General features: G+C 50.0%; 7 protein-coding genes across 7 annotated transcripts; 4 read left to right on the forward strand and 3 right to left on the reverse strand.

Moving 5' to 3' along the window:
• The first annotated feature begins 116 nt into the window (after positions 1-116).
• Positions 117-1,969, forward strand: htz1 (histone H2AZ). Its single transcript, XM_026768119.1, has 3 exons — positions 117-510; positions 869-938; positions 1,022-1,969. The coding sequence occupies exons 1-3, from the start codon at positions 412-414 to the stop codon at positions 1,267-1,269; spliced, it is 417 nt and encodes a 138-aa protein (XP_026620804.1). The 5' UTR covers positions 117-411; the 3' UTR covers positions 1,270-1,969.
• Positions 1,970-3,193: 1,224 nt separating this feature from the next.
• On the reverse strand, positions 3,194-5,555 carry BDQ94DRAFT_109688 (putative R3H domain protein). The gene is made up of 3 exons (XM_026763536.1): positions 5,015-5,555; positions 4,406-4,949; positions 3,194-4,340 (listed from the first exon to the last, which is right to left on the reverse strand). The coding sequence occupies exons 1-3, from the start codon at positions 5,354-5,356 to the stop codon at positions 3,406-3,408; spliced, it is 1,821 nt and encodes a 606-aa protein (XP_026620805.1). The 5' UTR covers positions 5,357-5,555; the 3' UTR covers positions 3,194-3,405.
• BDQ94DRAFT_109701 (uncharacterized protein) lies at positions 5,546-6,655 on the forward strand. Its single transcript, XM_026763537.1, has one exon. It carries the CDS (start codon positions 5,736-5,738, stop codon positions 6,450-6,452), a length of 717 nt encoding a protein of 238 aa, XP_026620806.1. The 5' UTR covers positions 5,546-5,735; the 3' UTR covers positions 6,453-6,655.
• Positions 6,656-14,574: 7,919 nt separating this feature from the next.
• Positions 14,575-15,643, reverse strand: BDQ94DRAFT_153300 (putative GPI anchored protein). The gene is made up of 2 exons (XM_026768120.1): positions 15,212-15,643; positions 14,575-15,158 (listed from the first exon to the last, which is right to left on the reverse strand). The coding sequence occupies exons 1-2, from the start codon at positions 15,513-15,515 to the stop codon at positions 14,875-14,877; spliced, it is 588 nt and encodes a 195-aa protein (XP_026620807.1). The 5' UTR covers positions 15,516-15,643; the 3' UTR covers positions 14,575-14,874.
• A 933-nt stretch (positions 15,644-16,576) lies between these two features.
• On the forward strand, positions 16,577-18,301 carry BDQ94DRAFT_153301 (putative aldo-keto reductase (AKR)). Its single transcript, XM_026768121.1, has 2 exons — positions 16,577-17,103; positions 17,186-18,301. Exons 1-2 carry the CDS (start codon positions 16,837-16,839, stop codon positions 17,870-17,872), a joined length of 954 nt encoding a protein of 317 aa, XP_026620808.1. The 5' UTR covers positions 16,577-16,836; the 3' UTR covers positions 17,873-18,301.
• A 579-nt stretch (positions 18,302-18,880) lies between these two features.
• Positions 18,881-21,704, forward strand: BDQ94DRAFT_184330 (uncharacterized protein). The gene is made up of 2 exons (XM_026774625.1): positions 18,881-19,589; positions 19,647-21,704. Exons 1-2 carry the CDS (start codon positions 19,123-19,125, stop codon positions 21,568-21,570), a joined length of 2,391 nt encoding a protein of 796 aa, XP_026620809.1. The 5' UTR covers positions 18,881-19,122; the 3' UTR covers positions 21,571-21,704.
• A 518-nt stretch (positions 21,705-22,222) lies between these two features.
• cwc27 (putative peptidyl-prolyl cis-trans isomerase) lies at positions 22,223-24,298 on the reverse strand. The gene has a single exon (XM_026774626.1). The coding sequence runs from the start codon at positions 24,074-24,076 to the stop codon at positions 22,343-22,345; it is 1,734 nt and encodes a 577-aa protein (XP_026620810.1). The 5' UTR covers positions 24,077-24,298; the 3' UTR covers positions 22,223-22,342.
• Between the last annotated feature and the right edge of the window lie 49 nt (positions 24,299-24,347).

Consider the following 24,347-nt stretch of genomic DNA (forward strand, 5'->3'; position numbering starts at 1 on the left):
CTACCCAGCAATGGCGTGGACGCCCAGCCCCAGCCCCATGCGCCCGATAAAGCCGGATCACCAGTGCTTTGGCTGAAATGCTTTTCTGGACCATGACAAGAGACAACGATTCGAAGCTTGTCCATCGCTGCCTCTGTAACGGCGACCAACAACGACCTCGCCCGTTATGACATCTCCGTGGTTGGAAGCTGAGCAGGTTTCCCAAAACGGACTAGCGCCGCTTCACGGTCGACGCCCGTCTTTAGCGACCAGGATGGCTCTGACATTTCTGACTCCTTCATCCATCAACAACGCGCGTGCTTGTGCTGCATCGGATCGCACCAACATCCACCATCACGCTCTACCACTTCTAATCCTCGACTGACGCGACATTTTCGCCCCTGCGGCCCCAACTCTCGACGATTTTACAAAATGCCTGGTGGAAAGGGAAAGTCTATCGGTGGAAAGGCCGGCTCCAAGGACTCTGCGGGGAAGAGCCAGAAGTCCCACAGCGCAAAGGCTGGTCTGCAGGTCCGTATTAGTCCTTTTTCCCCCTCCTCCTGGCAGGCATATGACGCTTGATCCATCTCATGGGTTCTGGCGGCGACATGCCGCTGAAGCCGTTATGGCCTGGGATTTTGCTTTTTGCCTCCTTTACCCCTCGCGATCGCCTCTATATTTCCAAAAGCACGCGTATAGCTCCTTCATATTGAATAATACCCCTTTAAGAGCTATACCGCACCGGCTAGTCACTGTTCAGGCGACTGGGTTGCGAGGGGTGGCGGTCACGATCCCTCCCATATTTACCTTCACATCAAAGCTTCACTTTACACATTTATGCCTATCTACTATCATCAGATTCATTCGCTGACAATAACTTTGATCACAGTTCCCTTGCGGTCGTGTTAAGCGCTTTTTGAAGAACAACACCCAGAACAAGATGCGCGTTGGCGCCAAAGGTACGATCCTTTCCATTAAGCCCACAGAAGGCGCACCTTCCTTTGTCTCCTCTTTCAGCTATGCTGACAAATCCCGATCGCAGCCGCCGTGTATGTCACTGCTGTTCTCGAATATCTGACTGCGGAAGTTCTCGAATTGGCCGGAAACGCTGCCAAGGATCTCAAAGTCAAGCGTATCACCCCGCGTCATCTGCAACTCGCCATCCGTGGAGATGAGGAGCTGGATACCCTGATCCGCGCCACTATTGCCTTCGGAGGTGTTCTGCCGCGCATCAACCGCGCGCTCTTGCTGAAGGTGGAGCAAAAGAAGAAGAACAAGACTGAGGCTTAAATGATGGTGGATACCCGACGAACTCCGGCGTTTGGTGATTGAATGATCGTTAAAGGGAAAAAGCTAGGAACGGGTTCTTTACTGTGATCATGATGCTACCTCCACCCCTCTGCAAAACCACACCCGAACAGGGAGGCAAGGTCATGTCCTTCTGACGAACAAAAAAAGCCCACCTTCTATTCTCGTGACGCTGCGAAGCTCGAGATGATATTTTTCCAAGTTCTTCCTTGCTTCCCCCCATCTTTTATTTTATCATTATTATTTATCTCCCCTGACAGCTTGATGTCTTTTGTGTATTCCGTGTTTCATGTCAAATTTTCCAAGGGCGCTGTAATGGGAAAAAGGGGATATGTTTCGGTAGTGGGAAAGTTATTATTATTTCCATGATTTTTTTTTTCTTTCATTTTACCCCTTTTGTTTCTGTACTCTTGTGTCTTCTCTTAATATTAACGGGTCTGTACGAGTCTACCTTTTTCTTCACCTCCTTTCCTCTTATCTTCTTTCTATTGTGACCCATTCATTCATGCCCTGGTGATATATTAAGTGAATGGGTGAGTGGATGGTGTTTATAGGAGTCGTACTACATGAGTATGGTGTGAGTAGATCTTACTACCTTCAGTAACATTACTTGAACCCGCTTGTATGGAAATAAACATTAGTATTATCGTACGTATATGTTCAAAGCCTGATATCATATTATCTATCACGTTGCTTTAGTAGTAATTTCAATGCGATCTACATACATATATTGAAACACTAATAGTTACTTACTAGTAGTACTAATTAACTGAAACCGGAATGATGCAATTGAGCAGCTGAATGACGTCTCTATACCTAGTACTATATACTACAGTCTAAGTCCCGAAGCGATCATGATGAAACAAACTGAAGGTAGTAAACTGATCAATCAAGTTCTGTGGGGTTTATGAAGGAGAGTGTGTGAGAGAAGGATGGAGAGCCAACATATAAATACAGAAAACAACAGCTAGTAGTAGTAAGTAGTATGGCGATCTGGATGGCAAGGGAGAGAGAGAGAGAGAGAGAGCAGCAGATAAGGGAAGAGAATGAGGAGCCCACCTAATGGCCCAATGCCAAATCAAGGGAAATATAATCCGGCCAGACCGCCGTCGGAAAAGGGATAAATCACGAGACGCCATCCAGTCGGACAATTTTGCAAGAAGTTGTCATTTGTCCACCTAGATAGTTGCCTGGACATTCTCATCCCTAGGAAATACCCACAAGCCAAACTCTCCCTTCAAGAAGCTGCAAAGAATGCAAATATCCGCCCATTTCGATTCGCCACCCGTATCTCCCCTAACGCACGCCATGCAAGTCATCAAGTTTTTGAATTACACCTGCAGGTCAGGGAAATAAAGACCGCAAGAGAATGAATGGCTCGTCCTCGGCAACTGCCACATTGCATACGTGTGAGTGGTATGCCGACAACGTTCCGTTCATTTCCTCCACTCCCCACTATCACAGGGGTTCCATAAAAAAAACACGATTAGAGGAGATGAGAGAACAAAGCACATTGGACACGTCTGACAAAGAAATAAAAACATTAAATGATGCAAATTGCCCCATATACAAAGTGACAAACAAGTAGATAGGAGATAAAGTAAAGGTTAAATGCAAATGCTGGTGAGTCATTTCTCTTGCCATGGGCACACAAAGACATCCGGATCCCGTTTTGTTGTCGTCCTTCGTAGCCATCCAGGTGTTGATGATTGGTTTTATATTGCTTTCCGCCGACACAATTTGTAGAAGGTAAAGTAAAAGTAAAAGAAAAATATAGGTAAAAAAAAATGTTCCTGCATGCAAGGCGCCCGCGTCTCAAAAAGTCCACAGCTTTCTTTTTGGGGAGGTGTTTATTTTCCGCGAAACAAGGAGAAAAGCATAAAAAGGTTGCGTTCAAACAGCGTGCCTGCTGGGCTGCCCCAAAATAACGTCTAAACTTGGCTAGATCAGAGAAATATTCTTTTGGTTCTCTCGGTTGAGTGTCATCTCGTCATCCCTCATCGAATCGTAAGCCAATAATCGCAGAACAGGATCAGGCCTCGTGATATAAGAGTCGTATGCATCTTGCGGCAAAGCAATCTAACAAGTTTCGTCGTCTTCGTCTTCCCATCAAAGTGTTTACTCCACAATAATCTCTACACCAGAGCTGGTGCGTAACTCGTCGCTTCCGCGCGATTGGTGTCCGTTCTGGCGTCGAAATCCTGGACCTTTCTCGGGCATCGGGCCTCTCGGCTGCCTAATGGGCATGCGCTCCTGTGACTGACCGTCAAATCCAACTCCGATGGATCGGTTACTACCGATGGGACCAGCGCTAGAGGGCTGACTTTCTGGCTGCTCCCAAGAGAACATACCCCGCAATCTCCTCGGGCTCGCATTCGGCCCACCGATTCCAGTGCCCAGAGAGAGGCTACTGAGGCTGTTCACCAACAGACTGTCGTCGCGCTGCATACCGAGGGAGGAGCCGGATGGCGCGGACGTAAGCGTCGGGGTGTTGGAAGTGCCGCTCGTGGCACCATCGTAGTGTTGCAGGCGCGCACCGTTAGACTGCAGGGCTGCAGGGAAGCTGGCAGAAGAGGGGACGGGGGATGGAGTGTAGGAGCGTAGGTCTGCAAACGACTTGGCGGCTCGAAGGTTCTGCGTGTTGCCAAAGTTGCCGGGGGAGTCCAAGACTCCCAGGAAGCCCGAAGAAGGCTGGCCGCGCAAAGTGTTAAAATGAGTGGGTCCGTCGTTACGAGACTCACTGAAATCAATGGTTGCGGCGCGGTTCAGTCCACGACGAGCTGTCTCCGCTGGTTGGACAGCGGCAGGGATGGACGACAGGGGAGGGCTAACATTGGTGCCGGGAGCGACCTTGAAAACATGCACCTGCCGCTGATCACCCGATCCCCGAGACGCATGGCCTAGGCCCATGTTGTGAGCAAGTGTATGAACGGTGCGGCGCTGGACAGGAGAAAGGTTGGACGGGAACACGAGGGTGTCACGCGCCGTATCCTCCTTGAAGAGGAGAAGCTGAGAGTAGTACGAAAGCGTTGTGCTATCGTTGAGATCGACCTCTGTAGATACGCGGCATGGGTTAGCGACTTGCCATAAAAGAGCACAAGGAAGTCAAGACACCTACCCAACTTTTGGCCACGCTGGGAGACGGGAGACGGGGAGGTTGCGGGAAGGTGCGAGGTGAGAGACGACATGGAACTCTGAGTCTGAAGTTGCGAGGTCGCCATGGGGCGATGCTGCTCTTCCAGCTGACCACGACGTTCGCGCTTCTCACGTTCAATCCGCTCCCGCTCCTGCAGCGGCAGCATCTTCTTGTATTCAACCCGCAGTTTGCGACCCTGGAGCTCGAAATGGTTGAGGACCTCGATGACGGTTGCAGTCTCCTCCGCAGATGTGAAGTTGGCGAAAGCCAATCCCCGGAAGACGCCGTTGTCGAAGTGGTAGTTGAAGGCGTAAGGCAACGGCAAGTTGAGCTCAGTCATAAGCTGCACCAGCTGCTCCTTCTTCACCGCAAAAGGGATGTTCTTGATGACAATGGCGGTGGGAATCAACTCATCCTCCGCTTCCGACGGACCAGAGGCTTCCGGGCGCATCGCGCTGCTTTGGAGGGGACCCGGGCCGAGGTTGGAGAAGGCGCTGGGAATGCCAGGCTGCTGATCAAGCCATGTCTACTCGTCAGTCAGCAACGATAGGTTCCATCAATTTTATTCCACCCACTCAATTGAATACGTACCGTCGGCAAGCCCGCCCTGCCAGTGCGCGAAGTTGTCTTGAGGCTGGTCGAAGCCGACCGAATGCCTCCAAGAGCTTGCGCATTGGCAAAGCCGTTGGGATTCCAGGTCTGGGAGCCCGCGAGATCGTAGGCGTAAGAGTTGTTGTGCAGCGACGAGTTCAGGCGTTCCAGCCGACCGGTGTCGTAACGAGCCATGTCGTCATACAGGTTCACAGGCATAGGGCCGTACGCGTCAAACTGACGAGAAGGTTGACGGTGCAGCGGCTGCTGATGGCGTTGGGAGCCAGGAGAACGCGCCGCGGAGTTATCGTGGTACATGTCCTGGGCTTGTTGATAGCTCATGGCGGCGAAAAGATTGCAGAATCCCTAGAAGCAACCAAACCGAGGAATGTGGGCACTGAAATCCACCACACAACAAAACCCGTTCGTTCAATGAGATCGCAACTGTTGTGTCTGGCGGAACTACTCAAACATAGGAGCGACCGGGCAGGCGCTTGATACTAGCGGAGAGGAGGAACTCAAACCACGCTTGTTCGAGGGTATTTGCAAGGTCGAGCGGATCGTAGCAAAACAGGTCAACTTTCCGAGGGGTGGGAGGGAGTGACCGATCGTTGGTAATTGCGGAGAGGAAAAGCGCGGTGGAAGCGACAAAAACCGAAGAAAAACAAGCAAAATCGCTCACAGCTGCTGAAATAATTCTCTCGTGACTATTGGGTCATCAATGGCCGTCGTATCCTTTAGCACGAAAATGTTAGGAACTGAATTTTTTTTTTTTTCGTTTTTTTCCTTTTTTGTTATGTTTGTCTTTCGCTTCTCAAAACCCCTGGGGGCATCAGAAGAGGGCAGGGAAGGGAGAACTCGGGAAAAAGAAAATGGAGTGCGGGAAAAATTGAAGAACAAGAGAAGGAAGCAAAGGAAAATAAACGGAGCTTTAACACGGGTAGAAGAAGATAAGGGAAAAAGGGCAAAAAGGGAAAAGGAAACGAGCTGCCACTACCTGGGATGGATAAGCAGTGCCCAAGGCTTTTTGACGGCCGAACAGAGAGAGAGAGAGGGAGAGAAGAGGATGGGAGGAGTGAGGGGGAAAGGAGGGAAAACGAGGAACGAGCAAGTAGCAGGAGGTGGTCCAGGAGGAGGAACACCAAAGGAATCTCACTCTTTGGGTGGTGCTGCTGCTGCTGCGGCTGCTGCTTATTGCTGCTTGTTGCTGCTGGGGGGGAAAAGGAAGAAAGGGAAAGGGAAAGGCACGCCCGCCAAAACGGCACGCAGAGAGAAAAGCCGGCAACACCGCGACCGCTTAGTCGGGTCGGGTCTGGTCTGGTCTTTTTTTCCCTGCTCTTCCGCGAATCCACACCCCAAAGGAAGGGAGAAGAGGGGGAAAAATAAAAAAGATCGATGGGGATGGGCTGAACGCACTCTGCTGCACTGCACTGGATAGATCGTGCGGGAAATGTGATGGAGAGAAAGCAACGAGAGAGTGAGGCTTGCCCCCAAAGTCAGGAACACCCGATCTGACTCCCTCAGTAATTCTCCAACAATAGATGAAACTGTCAGAGGGATGTTGGAGGTGGTAGGGGGACAATAGCCAGGAATGTTAAATAAGGGCCACCCTACCCGAATCGGATGCTGAATGGGTAGTAGGGGAAGATGGGGGAGATGGGGGGAAAAAAAGGATGGATGATCAACACAAATAGACAGGATTGTAGAAGACTGGTAGAACTTTTGATGGGAGGGGGGAAAAGAGAAACGAAACCACAGAAACCAAACACACCAGCGAGAGACACAGAGAAGACAACCAAGGTGAGAGCGAATGGGATGAAGGGATTCCCGTAATCCAGAGTCAGATGGGGGACGGGACGGCGGACGGGGAAGATCGAAGGTACCCAGTGGGATGTCCTTCGCTAGTGGGCTCTTACCTTCTTTTTTTTTTTTTTTCTTTTCTTTCCCTTCCTTTTCTTTTTCCCTTCTTCGTTTCTGGTGTTGCTGCAGCTTTTCTTATTCCTCTTCAATTTGTTGTGCTGCTATTTTTTCCCCCTCTTGCCTAGTTCTGGCTTTCGTTGCTTTTTTGTGGTGGTAGAACCTTGATCCTGATATCACGGGGTGATGAAGTCACTGGAAGACGGCCGTCGCTGATCGGAGATGTCTGCTCTTCGTTTGCCCGCTTTTACTCCTCTTTGAGCTATCTATGCCCGTTGCGCGTGTTTTCTGCACAGCTCGTTAAGTGGCGGGGGGCAAAAAAACAAAAGGAAAAAAAGAAGAGGAAAAGGGAAAAAGGCGAGTCCGGGTAGCGTTGGGAGTGGAAGAAGTGGGAACAAATTCAGATGGAGAATCTGAGGCTTTGCCCAAAAGGGGAGTGTGATCCTGATTGGTCCAAACACACAGGCAGGTCGAATGAGTCCAACAGGAAGTCCAACAGGAACAGGGCGAACAATAAAGCGGAGGATGCAGATGCAAGAACAGAAATAAATAATAGAAATAAGAAAAGATAAAAAAAAAAAAAAAAAAAAAAAAAAAAAAAAAAAAAAAAAAAAAAAAAAAAAAAAAAAAAAAAAAAAAAAAAAAAAAAAAAACAAGAGTGGGAAGAACAAAAGCAATGCTAACTATTTATCCAACCAAAAAAGCAGGAAGGTGGATCACCAAATGACTGAGAGAGATCAATGGTGGTTAGTAGAACAGTTAGCAAGAAAGCTGAAAAGTGCACCCTTTTCAGAGTCTCGTAGGAGATTGATTCAGGTTGCTTGATGGTTCGTGGTTGTTTTGCTGCTGCACATACAGAGGGGAACGGACGATATGACTCTTGGATAGGCAGCTGGTACTTGCCATGTACTTAAGTACCTCTACCGACAGCAGAGTGGCTGCCAGGTACCTATTCAGTATTAGCAGAAGAAATGGGGTACCTTTTCCTTTCTCCCTCCTCTTGCACCGCCCATCCGGTACCTTCCTCGAGCACTAATTTACCATCTATCATTTCCCTTCGTTCTAACTAGCAGTATTACAGCCGTATTCTCCTCGTTCTCCGTCCCCCTCCCTTTGCGGTTCCCTCCCCCTGGACCCTCTGGTGTCGTTGGTTGCCAGAGGAAAATGGAAGTACGGAGGTCCAGCTAATAGGAAAATTGACTCAAAGGACTTCCCTCCATCACCTTCCTCCCTGCTTGCCTTCTCTCTGAAAAAAAAAATAATCACCCCCCTGGTCTAAGGCGACTATCTATCTGTATCTCATCATGTGCTGCTTGCTCTTCTCTATTTCCCTTCAAATGGGGCGTTTTCTTTGTTCCAATTCTCCCTCTCTCCTTCCCTGTCATCCCCAGGTTTGTTGATCCATTAATAAATCGCCTCCTGTCGTTACTTCCTCCGCGTCATCGTCATCCCCTTCTCCGTAGCCAAGCCCATATCACGGACGGTATGGTCCGTTCCCCCCCTGTCGCAATGTTTCAGACTCTCCGTCAACGTGTCTCTCCGTCCCTGAGACTCGATACCGGAGCACTCAGGACACCTCACCCCGCCTCGAATTTCCCCCTCTCTTGCCACTTCCGGCAGCACGGGCTACCTACCTGCTGGACTGCCTCAGGAGCAGGTTTACTACTAGGAAAGTTAGATTGGGCGGAGGTCTGTCATCACGCATGACGCACCGGTTCGAAGATCGCATCCTCTTTTCGTTGTCGGATGTTTTCCGGACAATCGCAGGCCATTCTCTGCCTCTTGGCTCCCTTCTGAATTGGAAACCCCATCTAGTCCACGAAAACGACTGTGCTGAGTGGTCCCGAAAGGTTCCTGACTGATGGTTCATATCCGGGAAAGCTGCAAGCCTCCAACGCGTCCCTACTCCCTAGGGCCAGACTATGGTGGGTTCGGGATCCGCCTGGAGTGGGTAACGGATGCCCTATAGCTTCATCACCTCTCCGAATAGGGGAAGCTCCTATGTTCACGAGCTCTTGCAGCTTTCCCGTTTCTCCGTTGGTCGAATGTGCAACTGTTATGCTACCCCGATTTCCTTATGAAAGATAAGTACTATCCAAACAACAGCTACCATCATCTGGAGAGCATTAACATGCAACACCGATTTGGTAGACATCGATCATTCCATGGGAGGAGGATCAATGCCGACTGACCCCCTACGCTGGCGGGGAGATCCTACCTGTCACTCGGAATTTAGCAGACCCCTGATGAGCGGTTAGCGGTGCTCCCGTCCAGTTTTCTTCCCTTCCCTGCAGCCGGCATGTCGAGGCAGGTACGGAAATGCTGTTAAGATTACCCCGTGCTATAATTATCGTCTGGACATGACATTTCCATCATTTCCTCTCTATTTACTTGACACGCAAGTCTTGAACGCTTTCCATGGCTTCCCAATATACGACGGGGACCTAGGACTACCTAAAATTTTCTCCCTATCCATTTCTGGGAAACCGATACTTACCATACAGGATTTAGGTAGGTAATCTTTGGCCCCTGACTTTTTTCTTCGACTCGCTCCCTCAGAGCATCGAGACCAAGCCTAGTGACCCATCACCTTCCACGAATAATCGAAAGTGCAATTGCCGCAATAGTAGTACAAAAGTGGCGAGGTCATTTTCGAGGATCCGCAAGGCCTCGGTGTTTGGCTTACTACTGAGTACTATGGCCACTACTCCTATGGGGGGTAACTGGACCCAATATTGGCGGTTTGGGATTAACACCCCGAGCTAGAACCCGCTAGACTGTCACCAGAACCTGTTGACTGGAGACGTCAGATTACCATGCGCTCTTCTCGAGCAAGCGCCCGAGATGGGATGTTGTCCACCCGATATTGCTATGGAGAGAGGCCCGCTGCATCTGGCGCCTCCCACGCAGACTAACAGCAGGGCCGGTAACCGTAGGCCATCGGAGGGATCGAGATGATTAAATTCCAGCACGTATTCGATTTCGGTACTTGTACCTGATGGGGGCGCCCTAAGGGTAATTTATGAGGCCGACTGGGCCAGTCCCCGTCGCATAGCCTGCCGGGGAGTTCTGGGGGCGATCCCGGCGCGAGCTAAACTCCCAAGCGTTTCTATAGAACATTCTTAGTCCGTTCCCAAGTCCACCGAGAGCGATTCCATCCTCCTTCCAGGCAAATTGGACTGGAGCCCGCTAGGCACCACGAGCCGGCCTAGTGCGCAGTCGATCTTGCTGATTGGAAGCTTCGATTTTAAATAAGTGTAACGATGGTGTGATTCGCTCCGTGACCGGTGCCGATAGGGGGAGCAGCCCGCTCCGGACCATCTCGACCGCTTTACGTGATCCTTTTCCTCGCAGTCGCCAGAAGGGAATTGGGCAAATAGTGAGTAAGTGAAAGGGAGGGGCGGAAGGCCAGTATGTACACAGTCAGTCAGTACATGCTGCCATTGTTGTTATTGCAGGCGGTGCAGAAAGTGGGTGGAAAAGCAAGCGAGTGATCCGCTCTGACAAATCCGATCAACAGACCGCAGGTGGGTTTGGCTTCTTGCCCACCACAAAGTCTTGCTCCTGAAAAAGTAGCTCACAGTGTTACTGAGTTATTGTACCAGAGCAGTTTCGGATCCTCGAAGACTATTCAATGTGCAGTGTACTTCCGGCCACTCAGGATAGTTTTACGATGCTTATAATTAGCACCAGGCACACACAGAAAGCGCTACGGAGAATAGTCCCTCAGTGTTAACCGATAAGGAATGCCTCACCCTCATGAATCAATAGTCAGGGCACCAAAGGTATCTACCCAAACTTAAGAGAGAAATACGCCAGTGCGGCAGTGCTGCATCATTAATCTGGGTGGCAATGGTGCGAATAATGAAAATAACAAAAGCACGATTAACACATTTGAATGCCTCATATTTCGTTGGCAGGAAGCGCTGATCATCGAAAAGGGCTCCCTTTTTCTGCCAAGTTACAATGGTTTACTGAATGCCCAAGTATTCGGTGACTGACTGACGGATGGACTTGATTTGACCGAACAGAGCTGCAAATCCATTCATCCGAGACATTCTGCCCATTTCAGCAGGCAAGTCAGATCACTATCCATTTCTTGCAGGTCAGGGCCACTGCCCACTGTGGGCTATGCAATATTTCTTGTATGCTTTGCGGCGGCGAGACCTGTCGATACCACCACCAAGCAGTATGGGTGAGGGGAGCCCCCCCCCCCCCCAAAAAATGATAATCATACTAGCATTACAATGAACATTGCCTACCCAATCTTTCGAAATAAAAAAAAATTCCTCCTACTACTTAGTGTTCTGAACCTATTCCCGAACATCCGACATTGCCTTTTTTCTCTTTTCTGTTTTTTATGGACCTGAGCAGAACGAAGGAGGCGTTTTAAGTACAGAGTCTAGTCTAGTCTAGTCTAAGTTGATCTATTTCATCCTAGGCACCGGCAACCGGGGCCTAATGCAATGCAAACGCCGCGCCGCCATGTAAGCCACCTGATCCATCTGGTTGTTGCCACAGGAATCGAAGCGAGAGTTCGGAAAATGAAACAAGTGAAACTGATACTTCGTCTCACTTAACTTTAGCCACCTGATAGAGGGGATAATTGTTTTGAATTAGGGAACTCTACCTGAAGAGTAGAAATAGTGAACATTAGTGGATAACAATCCCTATCAACCAGTTAAACAGGTACCATAGTAGAATAGCGAGGAGATCCAGAACTGAGTACTTAGGAAATATTCCATTACAGCATACTGGAAAATGAAGAAATCTTCCCCTTGGCTAACTCAACCATCCATCTGTGCAGCAAATCTCATGCAAGGGTTCACTCCGAATTATCAGAATTTCCCTTCCCTTCCCTTCCTTGCCCTGTCTGCACTGCCCGATTTCTCCTACGGTATTCGCCCAGGTTGCAGATTCTCTGCATGTTGCAGGAAACTAAGTGCTAACTAAACCCTACTAATCAATGGATTGGTGGGTTGTTAAATTTTTTTTTTATTTTTTTTTATTCCAACTTTTCCATCCATGCGATGAGATTCTAATGAAGGAATGAATGGAATGTTAGATTTTAAAAGGTGGTGGTTAATATCGCTTCGCTTAAGTACTTTTTTACCTAATCGACTAATTTAAAATCATGTGTGTTGGAATGCTGCTTAAACTTGGGACATACTCGTCAGCAGTTTGAGAGACAGGAGTGTTGTGGATGGCTGAGTACTTAACTGCAGGTGTGTGGCTGTGAGTAGTAGTATTCGTGGCATTTATTTCCAGGATAAGGTAATTCTCACCGGTTGGTGGTGCAAGTGCGGGTGTGGGCTTTAGGCAGAATGCGTGTGCTTTGTTGCCTGTAATGACTTGATTACTTTGGGGAGTATTATGTGGCTGTGATGTGTGGCTTATACGGACTATGGAGATTAGGTGGCTTTTGGAGTGTGGCTGGCGTGCTTCGCTCCTTGTTTGACATTCGAGTCGGAGATGAATGTTTGATGGGAAGGTGGTGGTAGTTAGTGGGCTTATCTGAGCGTAGACCGTGTCTTTGATAGGAGTATAAAGCAATTTCGATTTTAAGCAAGGAGATGGGCATGAGGGTGTGATGCACGTTTTGTTTTGAATGGTGGCGGCTACTGGCCATGACAGGTTCTTCAGGTACTCGAGTACTGTGTGACGTGATGATTGCAATCATGCTGTATTGGTAGTAAGTAGGTAGTACAATATAGTATAATAAGAAATATATACCGATGTACGAATCAAATCCAGTAGTGTTTGGTGTTTATCGCATAACGCCACTGTGCTTCTGTCTAACTTCCGAACGCATTATGGTCTTCGGGCTCAGTGATAGAATGGAGCTAGAATTTCCTGCTCGACTCTAGCGCAGCGAGCTCAAAGCATAATGATATGCAACTCACTATTCTTCCCACTAATTTTTCTGGCATGTGGAAAGTCATTGTGATTAAGAATTGTTGATACCGTGCCGACTAACAGCACCAACATTCTCTCAAACAAAGCAGTCGTTCGCCCAAGCAGTGCATAAGAATCAGTTATGCTAACACAGAGATAACATACCATTCATTCAGACTTGAGACGCTCAATGCACATCATAAAACTGTACAGTCGAAATGAGTGCTTTTAGGGGAACCTGTTTAATAGGTGGTTCCTAGAGCACCCTATGAAGTGCTATATAATATATTACAACGGTGCGGTGAAAGGTTCTAGACAGTCCGTATGCACAAACCTTGTCAATGATATTTAGCTCTGTCCCTGCTTTACGGAGAAGTTTTCTTGCCACGCAGTTAGCTCCCTGTTTGCACCTTTTCGGTCTCTTTATATGTCCCTGTTTCTCCAATTGACTTCGATATATGCTCTGAGCCGCACCTGTTCAAACTCTGTTTATGCAGTGTACCTTTATCAACTCAGAATAAAAGGACCTTGTGACAGGGCTAGTGCGAGGGCGTCTATTTCGGGGATATGGAAAATGTACTTTATATTCGGAGTGTTGCTGGCCAATGAGTAGAGTGTATGATAGTCAGTGGCAGACAATATGGCTTAAAGAGAGCTGTGCCATCGCGCTACTCGTTTCTTAAATTCCTGATCCTGTGTGTTAGGATGTATGTTTTTGCTGCCAGCTATTATTCGTTCTTAGGGATTCAGGGTCCAGCATCATTATGATTTTATTATCCTGTTGCTGCTATTTTGCCAAGCAGTACTTCTAAAATGCCACAGATACAGGAGATGAAAGTATATAGCTGGAGTTCCTTTTCGTTTTCCTGCGTATGGCTTATTCGAGGGCGAACTATTTCAGATCTGGAGGTCTCATTCTTCAGCAGTATGCGGGCTAATGAGAACTGCGAGGTCTTCTTTGGCCAAGAGGTATAAGATTGCTCATTTTGAACACTTTATGGCATGGTATATTTCATACTATCTTATGCGGAATGAGGTCGGTGACATCTCGCACAATGTTTTGAATGCCGGCAGCTATAACAGACGTCTATATATATATTAAACAACTTAAGGAGCCCCGTCATGTCTCAGATCCTGGTCCCAGCTCAAGGCCACATACCAGTAACTCAGGAACTTAGCAGCCATAGACATTCATCTGATTGAAAAGCATTGTTCGGATTCTCAAAGGACTAATTGGAAGCGTTTTTCCGAAGCTGAATTTATAATGAAATGGATACAGTATCTTTACTACTGATTTAGCTTGCAGTCATCAGCAGGCACGTCTCCCTAAATACCACTATTTCGCCTCAAGACATGTTTCAACATTGAATCATTGTCTATGGTTGATGCCCATTGTTGTATGCACCATATTGTCGGTTTGAACCGTTCCGAAAGAGTAAACCTTGCCATGTTTTCGCATAATAATTGGTATAACTAAATCATTACTCCTTAGAAGAGGGGGCTGCCTCTCTATTGTTATTGACCAAAACAAATAGTAGCAGCAGCTGTGGTGTATAAACCAGGCGTGTCATTTAGCTTGGGGTAGGCTTAGTCTGTATATCAGGATAGATGAGTAGCTCTCTTAGTAAAGTGCTCCAGCTGCTACTATAAGTTATTTGCTCGGTTCATCTTTCTATGTGGACCATTATACGTAGCACCGAAAACCAAATATAGAAATGGCAATTACTATGGTATTAATATAATAAATATCCCAAAAACGCTCACTGTAGATAGCCATATCTCTCAATAACACTACAACTCATTCAAAACCCGAAGAACAAAATCATATATCATATTCCCAGTGTAATGAACGTCCTAAGCATAACCATCATATATAATACCCACACTACATCCTCCAAAATGAGCTGTTCCGAACATTAACCCTCAATCTAATGTCGAATAACCCAGCGGGTATACAAAAACCACCGATCGCCTCATCGATATACTATAAACTCGTGATTCATGACCATAACCATCCATTCATCTCCTCAGTCACCAATTCCTACATTTCAAACCACACCCAAATACCCCATCCCCATAGCCAACATCACCGCCACAGACGAAAGCCCCGGAACGCTCACCCCCACGGCGGCATTAACATCACCAGTAGCAGCGGCAGCAGCAGCAGAACCACCGGTCGAAGACACAGAACCGGTACCACTAGCCCCAGCACCAGAACCCGTAGCAGTAGCAGTAGCACTGGTGCTGTTCACAGACTGAAGAGCAGAAGTAGCAGCCGCCGCGTTCCAGGTTGTCGTGGATAGGGAGCAGGAGGTTAGGATGTCGTAGGCGTCTGTTATAGTTAGTATAACAAAACTCTTTCTGGGAGGGAGGGAGGAAACGCACCATTATCATGCGCATCATGGTCATCATCGTGGTCATGCTCACTGCGGTAATTGGCAATACAGGCCTCGCACAACGGCAGAAGAGTAGGTGCCTCGACCCAGTTGCAGATGCAGTTGAGCTCGGCGCGGTCGTTGTCGTCGTATTTGTGGTCGCAGCCTTGGGTTATGCCTACGACGGGACCGCAGACGGACCAGCACCGGTCGGGGACGTCGTCAGAGTCGAGGTCGTTGTCGGCGCGGACGAGGGGAGTGAGGAGGAGGTTGGTGGTGATGGCGAGGAGAGCTGGGATGAGATGGAAGTGCATTTTTGATGTTTTTGCTTTTGCTGCTGTTTGTGTTGTTGTTCTTGTGATAGTAATTGAGCTATGATTTTGAATTGTTCTTAATGGAATTGAAGTTGTTGATGATGATAGATTGATGCTGGACTGGAAATTGCTTCTTATTTATACCTTGTTATTCTGTATACCACTACCTACATTGTTTCTATATTTGTTTTTCTGTACTACTAGTCGGGGTAAGTGACATGCTGCTAGGAGAAAGATCATATGCACAACTACTCCTCAAAGCAATATCGGAAACAACTGTCCTCCCTACATTCGTGAGAGGTCTTCCCACCCGCAGCTTGCCTGATTCGGCACGAGAGAGAGGTGGAAGTAAGGAACAGTAGCTCGGCTACATGCAATTCGGTCGTGCCAAGCTGCGGGAGGACCCTGATCATCTCTGATAACACCAATCTCGGAGATGAGAACGAAGTTGCCTGGAAGTTAGTCTGGATTTAATGTTGTGAATGGCTGTATAGTTTGATAGTGTCAGGGCACCGCCACGGTGGGGTAGCCCGACGTGCCGTTGCAGTTGGAGTCCCTGGGGTGTGGGTCGCGATAGTTCAATAGTAAGTAATTTGTGGAGTGGGTTGATTGATTGATCGGGTTGATTCCCGGGGTTACATGGAATGTTGAGTGCTGCTGGTGCAGTGCTGTTTTGGCATAGAGTCAAGGGAGGTTTCTACTGCAGTCAAGTATGGGATAAAGGTATGATGTCATCTGTGACACTGTTAGTTGGGGCTCTTCTGGAACCAACGACGAACAAAGTCTGCGAGAGTTATCCATCAGCTGGCATGACACTGCATGGGAATTTGTCTCGACTGAAGTGGCCCAATGCTCAAAATCGGGAAAAGCCCAGGTACACAGTACAAGCTATTCCTACTCCACCCGCGGGTGAAGTTTTGGCATCGGATGGATGCACTGCCTCCCCGCTATATTTAGTTCCTGCACAGGTTATTGAAACATCACACCTGCATCTGCCACTTAAAGCTCGGATAATGATGCTGCCTGTGTGCCGATGTGAGGGACCGGAGCAAAGCTGCTATCACTAATCGACTGTTTGCTGCAGACCACCGCTATCACACACATCCAAATACCTATGTTTGCAAAGTCTTGTCGATATCCACTACTGTTAGGGTCACTATGAGTTAGGTCATCATGAAGTCAGGTGCTCGCACCTTGGATGACCCGGTCGGAGTTAACCGCTGCTTTCTTCCTGCATCCGTTCATCCGCCTGGCATCATGACAAGGCATCTCGGCTACAACCCTGCATTTCTTCCAACTAATTGAATTGATCGACCTCAATATGGCTCGCGCTGCAATGAGCAAACTCTCCTGGGAGAGTCATGTCCTCCGTCCCGTGCAAAACGCACCTCCTGCCATCATTCCCACACTAATCTACGGTACCGCTTGGAAGAAAGATCAGACCGCCGATTTGGTACACCAGGCGCTCGGAGCTGGTTTCCGCGCCGTGGACACTGCTGCCCAACCCAAGCATTATCGCGAGGACTTGGTCGGGGAAGGCATACGCAGGGCCCTCCAGGACGGCTATGTCCGACGAGAAGATCTTCATGTAAGTGGTCAATCCACGGAAAAACCCAAAATTAGAAATTCTCCCATGCATTTCATGTCTGCCTGTTGCTAATTCATGTCAGGTCCAAACCAAATTTACTTCTGTCAATGGCCAGAGTCCAGATAATATGCCGTATGACCCCAAGGCCTCGGTGACCGATCAGGTCCATGCGTCTATCAAGTCGTCGCTGCATAATCTCCGGCCGTCGGGCACGGCAGATAGCGAGAATGATGCATACATTGACATGCTCATCCTGCACTCACCGCTGCCGACGATGTCTCAGACATTGGAGGCTTGGTCAGCAGTTGAAAGCTATGTTCCTCACCAGATCCGTAACCTGGGTATATCCAATACCACTCTGTCCATCCTGAAAGAGCTCTTTGCCCAAGCGAAAGTGAAGCCTGCTGTGGTTCAGAACCGATTCTATGCCGACACGCAATACGATGTTCCCTTGAGGGCCTTTTGCCGGGAAAATCAGATCATCTACCAGAGCTTTTGGACGCTATCGGCAAACCCTGAATTGATTCGCTCGGATGCCGTTCAGCTGCTTGCCCACGAGGCAGACATCTCGCCAGCTGCAGCCCTTTACTGTCTTGTTCTAGGACTGGGATACACTACGGTGTTGGACGGTACGACCAAGCGGCATCATATGGAGGCGGACTTGGCTGCCCTGCAGAAGATCGAGCGGTTTACAGAGAACCAGCCAGACCTGTGGCAGAGAATACTGAAACGCTTCCAGCAGTTGACTGGTGACCAGACAGTGGAATAGCTGATCCTCTTGATGGTTTGAGCGTCTGATTGTCTTTCATCCTGTACATCTGTGCCTGGCTTCATCCAGCCCCTAGATGTTTGACTAGGGAAAAATTTTGAAGGGTCAGAAATCGATAGAAGCATCGTGAAACCTCTGGAAGGAAATCAGGCTTTGGGACAGGCCGTTTGAAAGAATGGGCCAAGTCGAGGCCGCAAAGATTAGCGGGTGGTGATTGGATAATGGGGCAGTGGGGAGCTTGCCGTCCCGAAGGAAGCCAACCTCACTAGCAAGTACTTAGTAGAGGTCATAACAGTAGCGTGGTCAGCCGCGATGGTTGCCGTTGACGATGGTTGCTGCCCGTAAAAGAGAACGAGTCTTTGACGCCCAGGAGTGATACTAGATTGAATAACAACGGAAAACTGCCGAATGTGACTGAGCATCCCTCACCCACGTGCCGTACGCTGACTCAGCCCATTGGCCAATCACGACTCACCGCCGAGGTTTGAGATCATCACCGCCCGCCAAGCATCTTGAGTTCCCGAGTTTGCTGGCGGTGACAGACGCCGTTGCCTGTCCTGAACCCCCTCAGATCCAACTTCATCGCTTCATCCCGTTCTCCGTCGCGCCCATTCTTCTTCACTCCCCGTGGTGGAAGGCTTTGTTTCTTTTGCGCTTTGTGCCTGCCTTTGTTGCGCCGGCTCGGTCGATCCTCTGAACCCACCTTCGGCCCCAGTGCCTTCCCGTGTTATATAGGCTCTGTTGAATTTCCATCGCCAGCCTCGATTCGCTCAAGTCATTCGGATACAGCAACTGCATCACATACACACGCATCTTTCCGGACCAATATAGAACTGCCGTGTTCGCGGATTGCCTGACGCCCACCTGAAGTTTCGATTCTTGCTACTACGTCTAGCGTCTGCGGCGGCGCCGTCGCGTCTCCGCCATTGCCACTTGCGCCTGAAGTCCCACGCTCTCCTCCGCTGCTGAGCGCTCTTCATCCTTCTCGAGTGACATCGCCCTGGACATATTTGACAATCACGACGTTGATGACAAGTTTCCCCCCTCATTTTGGGATTGCCTGTGCCAACTGAGGCCTTCCGCTCACCCCGCCATTTACCCGACCGACTAAGTACTTCTGTCGCCTCTCGCCCAATCGCCGTAATTCTTCCTTTCCTCCTAGTGGACGACGCTAGGCCATCGTATACGCGACTTTACTCGCCCCTTAGAACGCCTTTGCTCTTTACCGACCGTTGGTTTTGTCGCCTGTGATGAGTCCTCAAGGAATTACCCGCAAGAGACCTGCGCCTGGCACATCCCCGATCGTCCATCCTCAGCTGGGCCCACTCTCCAGCTACCCTCAGAACCCCGGAAACCAACTCTCCAACGATCAGTTTCTGCAATGGGGTCAGAGCTCCTCGAGCGTCTCCAGCCCCTCCTTTCCTGATGCCAACCCCTACAGCGCCACGGCCTACACGTCCAGCCCGGACGTGCCTGCGGCCAACGTTACTGCTACTGCACCGGGGCAGCTCGCGCGTCGTCAGACCCCAACTCAACTGGTAAACCGCGGTCGAGGATATGAACAGACACCACCGTTTTCGGATCATAGTACTGGAAGTGGAGAAAACGGGGGATGGGGGGAGAGTCTGGAAGACCTTTATAAGCGCGCGATGGTTGCGAAGAGGGAGGCGCAGGCCAAGCGGAAGCAGATCCCTCCGTTTGTGCAAAAATTGAGCAGGTAGGTCTACCCACTGACGTGTAGCGAATGAACGAATAATAACTGAATTGAATCTAGTTTTCTCGACGAGTCGAAGAACACTGAACTTATCCGATGGTCTGATGATGGAAACTCTTTCATCGTTATGGACGAAGACGAGTTTGCGAAGACCCTCATTCCGGAGCTCTTTAAACACAACAACTACGCCTCTTTCGTTCGCCAGCTGAACATGTATGGCTTTCACAAGAAAGTCGGACTGTCGGACAACTCGATGCGTGCCAGCGAGCGGAAGAACAAGAGCCCGAGCGAATACGCCAACCCATACTTCAAGCGCGGGCATCCTGACCTGCTATGGTTGATCCAGAAGCCCAAGAACACGGCGGGTCAGGGTAGCAAGTCTGGAAAAGCGAATGTGCGTGTGAAGACCGAGGAAGCGGAGGATCAGGACCACGATGACTATGGGGATGATGGCGTTGGCGCTCGAGATGATCGTGCGCGCAACCGCCAATTGTCTCTCATCACGAACAATGTCATGCCTAAAGACCAACTGGCAGGCGTGTATCGAGAATTGCAAGCTATTCGGCAGCAACAACAGATCATTTCCAACACCATTAGCAAACTACGGCGCGAGCACGAGCAACTGTACGCGCAGGCGGCCAACTTCCAGGAGCAGCATACACGGCACGAGAACTCCATCAATGCTATCCTCACGTTCCTAGCAACTGTCTACAATCGTAGTCTGCAGGGGCAGGAAGGACCGCAGAATCTGGCGAACTCGTTCGCGGGAGCTATCTCTCAAGACCAAGGCAACGTTGTCGACATGGGGGACGATTATACGCTGAGCACCTTGGGTGCGTCCAATCTGAACAGCCCTGGTGGCCAACGGTCAATGAAGAAGCAACCGCTCTTGCTGAAAGCCCCCCCGGGGGCTGACCGGCAGAGCCGTGCGACAACATTGTCCCCTGCTGCCGCCGCCTATGACCGCTCACAACCGCGTGGCCATGGCCGGCAACCGAGTGCGTCGCAGCCTGGCCATGTCGAGGAGGTGTTTGACACGAGCCCGCAGCCGAAGGAGGCGCCGGTGCCAGCAAATCAACAGTACCCACAACGTGACATTATGTCAGTAATTCAAAACTCCAATGCTCGCAACGGCATGCCAACGACGTTCGCCGACTTCCCTAATGTGCTGTCATCGCTTGAAACATCCGGAGGAAACTCGCCACTCACCCCCAATCAGCGTGCAGATATGCTCCGTCTGATGGCCAACGAGAGCAATTCCAGCGGCACCAGCCCCCCGGTGTCCCATAACAACGCGCTGATGACCCCGACACCACCACCGATGCCACACAACTACTCGGGGCGGCTGGCCAACACCCGCGCGGAGATCGATAACCTGGTGAAGATGCAAGCGGAGCAAGACCGTTCCGTGCAGAACCTGACGAACCTGCTTCAACCCTTGAGCCCTACGGGCACCATCCCTGGCATTGGCACTGACGGCAGCGTCCCCCCTCCCCCACTAAACTTTGATGAGATATTCACCAACGACTACTTCACGGACATTGGAGACCTCGAACATAATAAACATAACTTAGATTTCGGCGACTCGTCTCACTCGGTGCCGGTCACGACATCGGCTGATCCAACGGCGACGACCGGTCCCGAGGACGGTGTGATCAAGGATGCCAACGAGCTGTTTGATTTCGACCAAATCCCAGCAGAGGGTGATCTCTTCAGCGGAGCCAACCCGCCGTCGACGGCCGGGTACTACAACGGTTTCGACGGCAGCGGTTATGGAACCAACCCAATGAGCTCAGGAGTCGGCGCGGATGCGCAAATCCCCATCAGCCACGAGTCCAATCGCATCGAGGCACTTCCAGACAGCGAGAGCACCAGCCCGGCCAACACGGTGGATGATGGCTTGCAGTATGGCGGGTCCGAAACTAACGATTCTCAGGGAGGTAAGGGCAATGGCGGCGGCGCGAAGCGGCGCAAGAAGGCTTGATTTTTTTTTATCATTTTTTGCTTGATGACATTACTAACGGGGTTGTGTGTCCGCGGAAGGCAATATAAAGAGCCAACCTTGGAATTACGAATACGAATAAAAGCTTACACTTCCTCAATTGTCTTGCCTTTTCTCTTCTAAATGAGCTGATCAGGTATATCGCTGCATAGAATTCCCCCTGCCCCTACCCTACCTACCCTTTAACCACTAAACCCGTCAAGACCTTATACCCCCTCCCCCATTTCCTCCTACCTGATTGCAACAACAGATCAAGACATCCACTATTCCGTTGGCTGGTTGAACTGATTGATTGATTGATTCATTGATTGATTGACTGGCTTCACGCCTCTTTCTATTGACTGACTGCCTCTCAAGAAGCAAAAGCAATCACATCATTTCCCTTTCCTACAACTCCCCCTTCGCCGAATCACCTTGTTTCTTTATCTCATTACCCTACCGTACGCGAAAGAATGCTTCTACACATACCACGATTCTAATGACAGCGGCGCACGTTTGTTCATATCATCGAATGAAATGGAATTAGTCTTCTCTTCTCTTATTCTTCTCCTCGAGTTAACCTTGATATTATGTTTTGTTTCTTATATGCTTCGTCGTAGTATGATTGTGGTTGCCTGTAGTAATAATTTAGATCATGTCGTTGACGCTCTATTCTGTCATTCAGCTCCGGTATACTAATCGAACGTGGTAGTATAAGTAGTATAGTATAAGATGATATAATATGCTACACATCAACTAATCAACGAGAGAAAAGTCATTTCCTCCCCTTCTCCCACTCCAAGTCCCCCACCCTCCCCCTCTTCCTATCCCTCTCACGATCCCGTTCCATCATTCCCCTCTTCCTCCTCCCAGACCCAGACCCCGACGCAACAATATCCTTCTCCTTCTCCCGCGGATCAATCACCATCAAACTATCCACATCGTCCGGATGCTCCTTCTTCCATTTCAGATCCTTGCCCAGTGTATCTTTCCCGAAGCGGAGCTGGTGCGTTAACCATCCTTGGTCTGTGTCATCGCCTAACTGTGTCCCTTCGTCGCCATCGGCGGCATCGGGGGCGGTTGCGTTGTTATCAGACCAGGATTTGCATGATTGGCAGTTTACGATGAAGTGGAGGTCGCAGAGCTGGGATTCTTCGTCGTCTTCCTCGTCCTCTTCTTTCTCTTTCTGGGATTTGGGTTGGGGTTTGCTGCTAGTGCTGGTGCTGGTAGTGGTGGTTGAGTCGGCGTTTTCGAGTTTCGCTTTGAAGGCGTTGAACATCTTCAATGCAGCGTTGTCGCTGGTGCTAGAGAAGCCCGTTATGCCGTTGCTGGCGCTGTTACTTGCTGAGGATCCAGGTGGTGGGCGTTTGCGGCCGCGGATTGCTGTCTGAGGGATCATGGCTTCCAATGCGGATTTCTTGCGTCCTGTGTCCGACTCGGTGGTTACGGTGCGGCGCATCGAGGCTTTCAAGGATTCGATCTCGGCGTTGGTCCGCTCTAGTTTGGACTTTTGCGCTGGCTGTTCTTCCGGGCTGGGAGAGCGCTCGGGAGATTCTGGATCGCGAAGAGGGAGTTGCGTCGCTGGGTCGGGAGTCTTGGGTCGGTCGATGGGTGGAGGGGTGGGTGATGCGCGTTTGCGCGGTGGTGGTGACGGCGACGCCTTCCTCGCCTTCAGCTTCTCCTTCTCTGCCGGTTGCGCATCGCCATTCCCAGCTGTATCCGTCACCAGCGCAGCATTATATTTCGGCTTCGCCGGCCTGACAGGCATCTCCTCACCCTCCTCTCCCTCATCATCACCAAAGCTCAGTAGCGTCTTCCCTCCCTTCGCCTTTCCCTTCTTCTTCGCCTGCGCCGCTTTCTTCCCTCCCTTCCCTTCACCAGTACCCGCAGCAGTAGCAGAACTTCTCGCCGTCAAATCTCTTTTCACAATCTTCCCCTCCAACGGCCCCAACTCGCCCACCTCACATCCGGTAACCCTAACAGGATAAACCGGCCTCTCCGTCCCTTCGACCACCTCCCCCTCCGCAATCTTCAACACATTATAAATACTGTCTCCCTCGATCCTCCCAAACAACGTACACTGCCCATTCAACTCGCGACTCGCATCACCCAACGTAATGAAGAACTGACTTCCGTAGCTCCCATCCTCCGCTTTCGCCATCCCCACCAATCCGCGCCGATTGAACCGTAACCGGCTGTGCAGTTCATCGCGCAAAACGACTTTCTCGTTGGGATCGCGCGCTGTCGGGTCGTATTCGAATTCGGGTTCCTCGTAGATGGATGTTCCGCCTGAGCCGGTACCGGTTGGATCGCCGCCTTGGAGGATGAAGTTGGGGATGATCCGGTGGAAGATTGTCCCTGCGTAGTAGTTGTCTTGGATGTGTTGGAGGAAGTTCCGGCATGTTAGGGGCGTTTGGGAGGCGAAGAGTGCGATGTGGAGAGGGCCGAGGGTCGTGTGTAGGGTTGCGGAGGCGGTCGCGGTCGGTTCGGTGTTGTAGTGTGTCGACATTTTGGTGGTAGGGTGTGAGCGTATTGGGGTGGTGGTTGTTTGGTGGTGATAGGTGGCAGCTGGAGCTGCGCGGTTGAAGGTGGGTGGGCGCGTAGGTAGGTGGATAGGGGGTTAGTGATTGAATTGATGAGAACTAGTCCAATTCATCGAACTGAGTGAGAGTGACCCGAAGTTGGGTCTGATGTGCGTTGGGGGGAGCGCGCGTGCGGAGGTTGAGGTCGGAGATGGAAGTTGAAGCAGTTGGAAATTTGCGTGGGTCACGCACGTCATG

The sequence above is a fragment of the Aspergillus welwitschiae genome (assembly GCF_003344945.1).
Source record: "Aspergillus welwitschiae strain CBS 139.54b unplaced genomic scaffold BDQ94scaffold_53, whole genome shotgun sequence".
In the NCBI taxonomy this organism is placed as follows: domain Eukaryota; kingdom Fungi; phylum Ascomycota; class Eurotiomycetes; order Eurotiales; family Aspergillaceae; genus Aspergillus; species Aspergillus welwitschiae.

Excerpts from the sequence above, each read along its gene's own strand:
- htz1 (XM_026768119.1), top strand. The coding sequence starts at position 412 with ATGCCTGGTGGAAAGGGAAAGTCTATCGGTGGAAAGGCCGGCTCCAAG. Across the intron at positions 511-868 it reads GCGCAAAGGCTGGTCTGCAG|TTCCCTTGCGGTCGTGTTAA; the intron begins GTCCGTATTAGT and ends CTTTGATCACAG. Across the intron at positions 939-1,021 it reads GATGCGCGTTGGCGCCAAAG|CCGCCGTGTATGTCACTGCT; the intron begins GTACGATCCTTT and ends TCCCGATCGCAG.
- BDQ94DRAFT_109688 (XM_026763536.1), bottom strand. The coding sequence starts at position 5,356 with ATGAGCTATCAACAAGCCCAGGACATGTACCACGATAACTCCGCGGCG. Across the intron at positions 4,950-5,014 it reads GCAGGGCGGGCTTGCCGACG|ACATGGCTTGATCAGCAGCC; the intron begins GTACGTATTCAA and ends ACTGACGAGTAG. Across the intron at positions 4,341-4,405 it reads CCAGCGTGGCCAAAAGTTGG|AGGTCGATCTCAACGATAGC; the intron begins GTAGGTGTCTTG and ends GCGTATCTACAG.
- BDQ94DRAFT_109701 (XM_026763537.1), top strand. The coding sequence starts at position 5,736 with ATGGCCGTCGTATCCTTTAGCACGAAAATGTTAGGAACTGAATTTTTT.
- BDQ94DRAFT_153300 (XM_026768120.1), bottom strand. The coding sequence starts at position 15,515 with ATGCACTTCCATCTCATCCCAGCTCTCCTCGCCATCACCACCAACCTC. Across the intron at positions 15,159-15,211 it reads CCATGATGCGCATGATAATG|ACGCCTACGACATCCTAACC; the intron begins GTGCGTTTCCTC and ends TAACTATAACAG.
- BDQ94DRAFT_153301 (XM_026768121.1), top strand. The coding sequence starts at position 16,837 with ATGGCTCGCGCTGCAATGAGCAAACTCTCCTGGGAGAGTCATGTCCTC. Across the intron at positions 17,104-17,185 it reads TCCGACGAGAAGATCTTCAT|GTCCAAACCAAATTTACTTC; the intron begins GTAAGTGGTCAA and ends AATTCATGTCAG.
- BDQ94DRAFT_184330 (XM_026774625.1), top strand. The coding sequence starts at position 19,123 with ATGAGTCCTCAAGGAATTACCCGCAAGAGACCTGCGCCTGGCACATCC. Across the intron at positions 19,590-19,646 it reads TTTGTGCAAAAATTGAGCAG|TTTTCTCGACGAGTCGAAGA; the intron begins GTAGGTCTACCC and ends AATTGAATCTAG.
- cwc27 (XM_026774626.1), bottom strand. The coding sequence starts at position 24,076 with ATGTCGACACACTACAACACCGAACCGACCGCGACCGCCTCCGCAACC.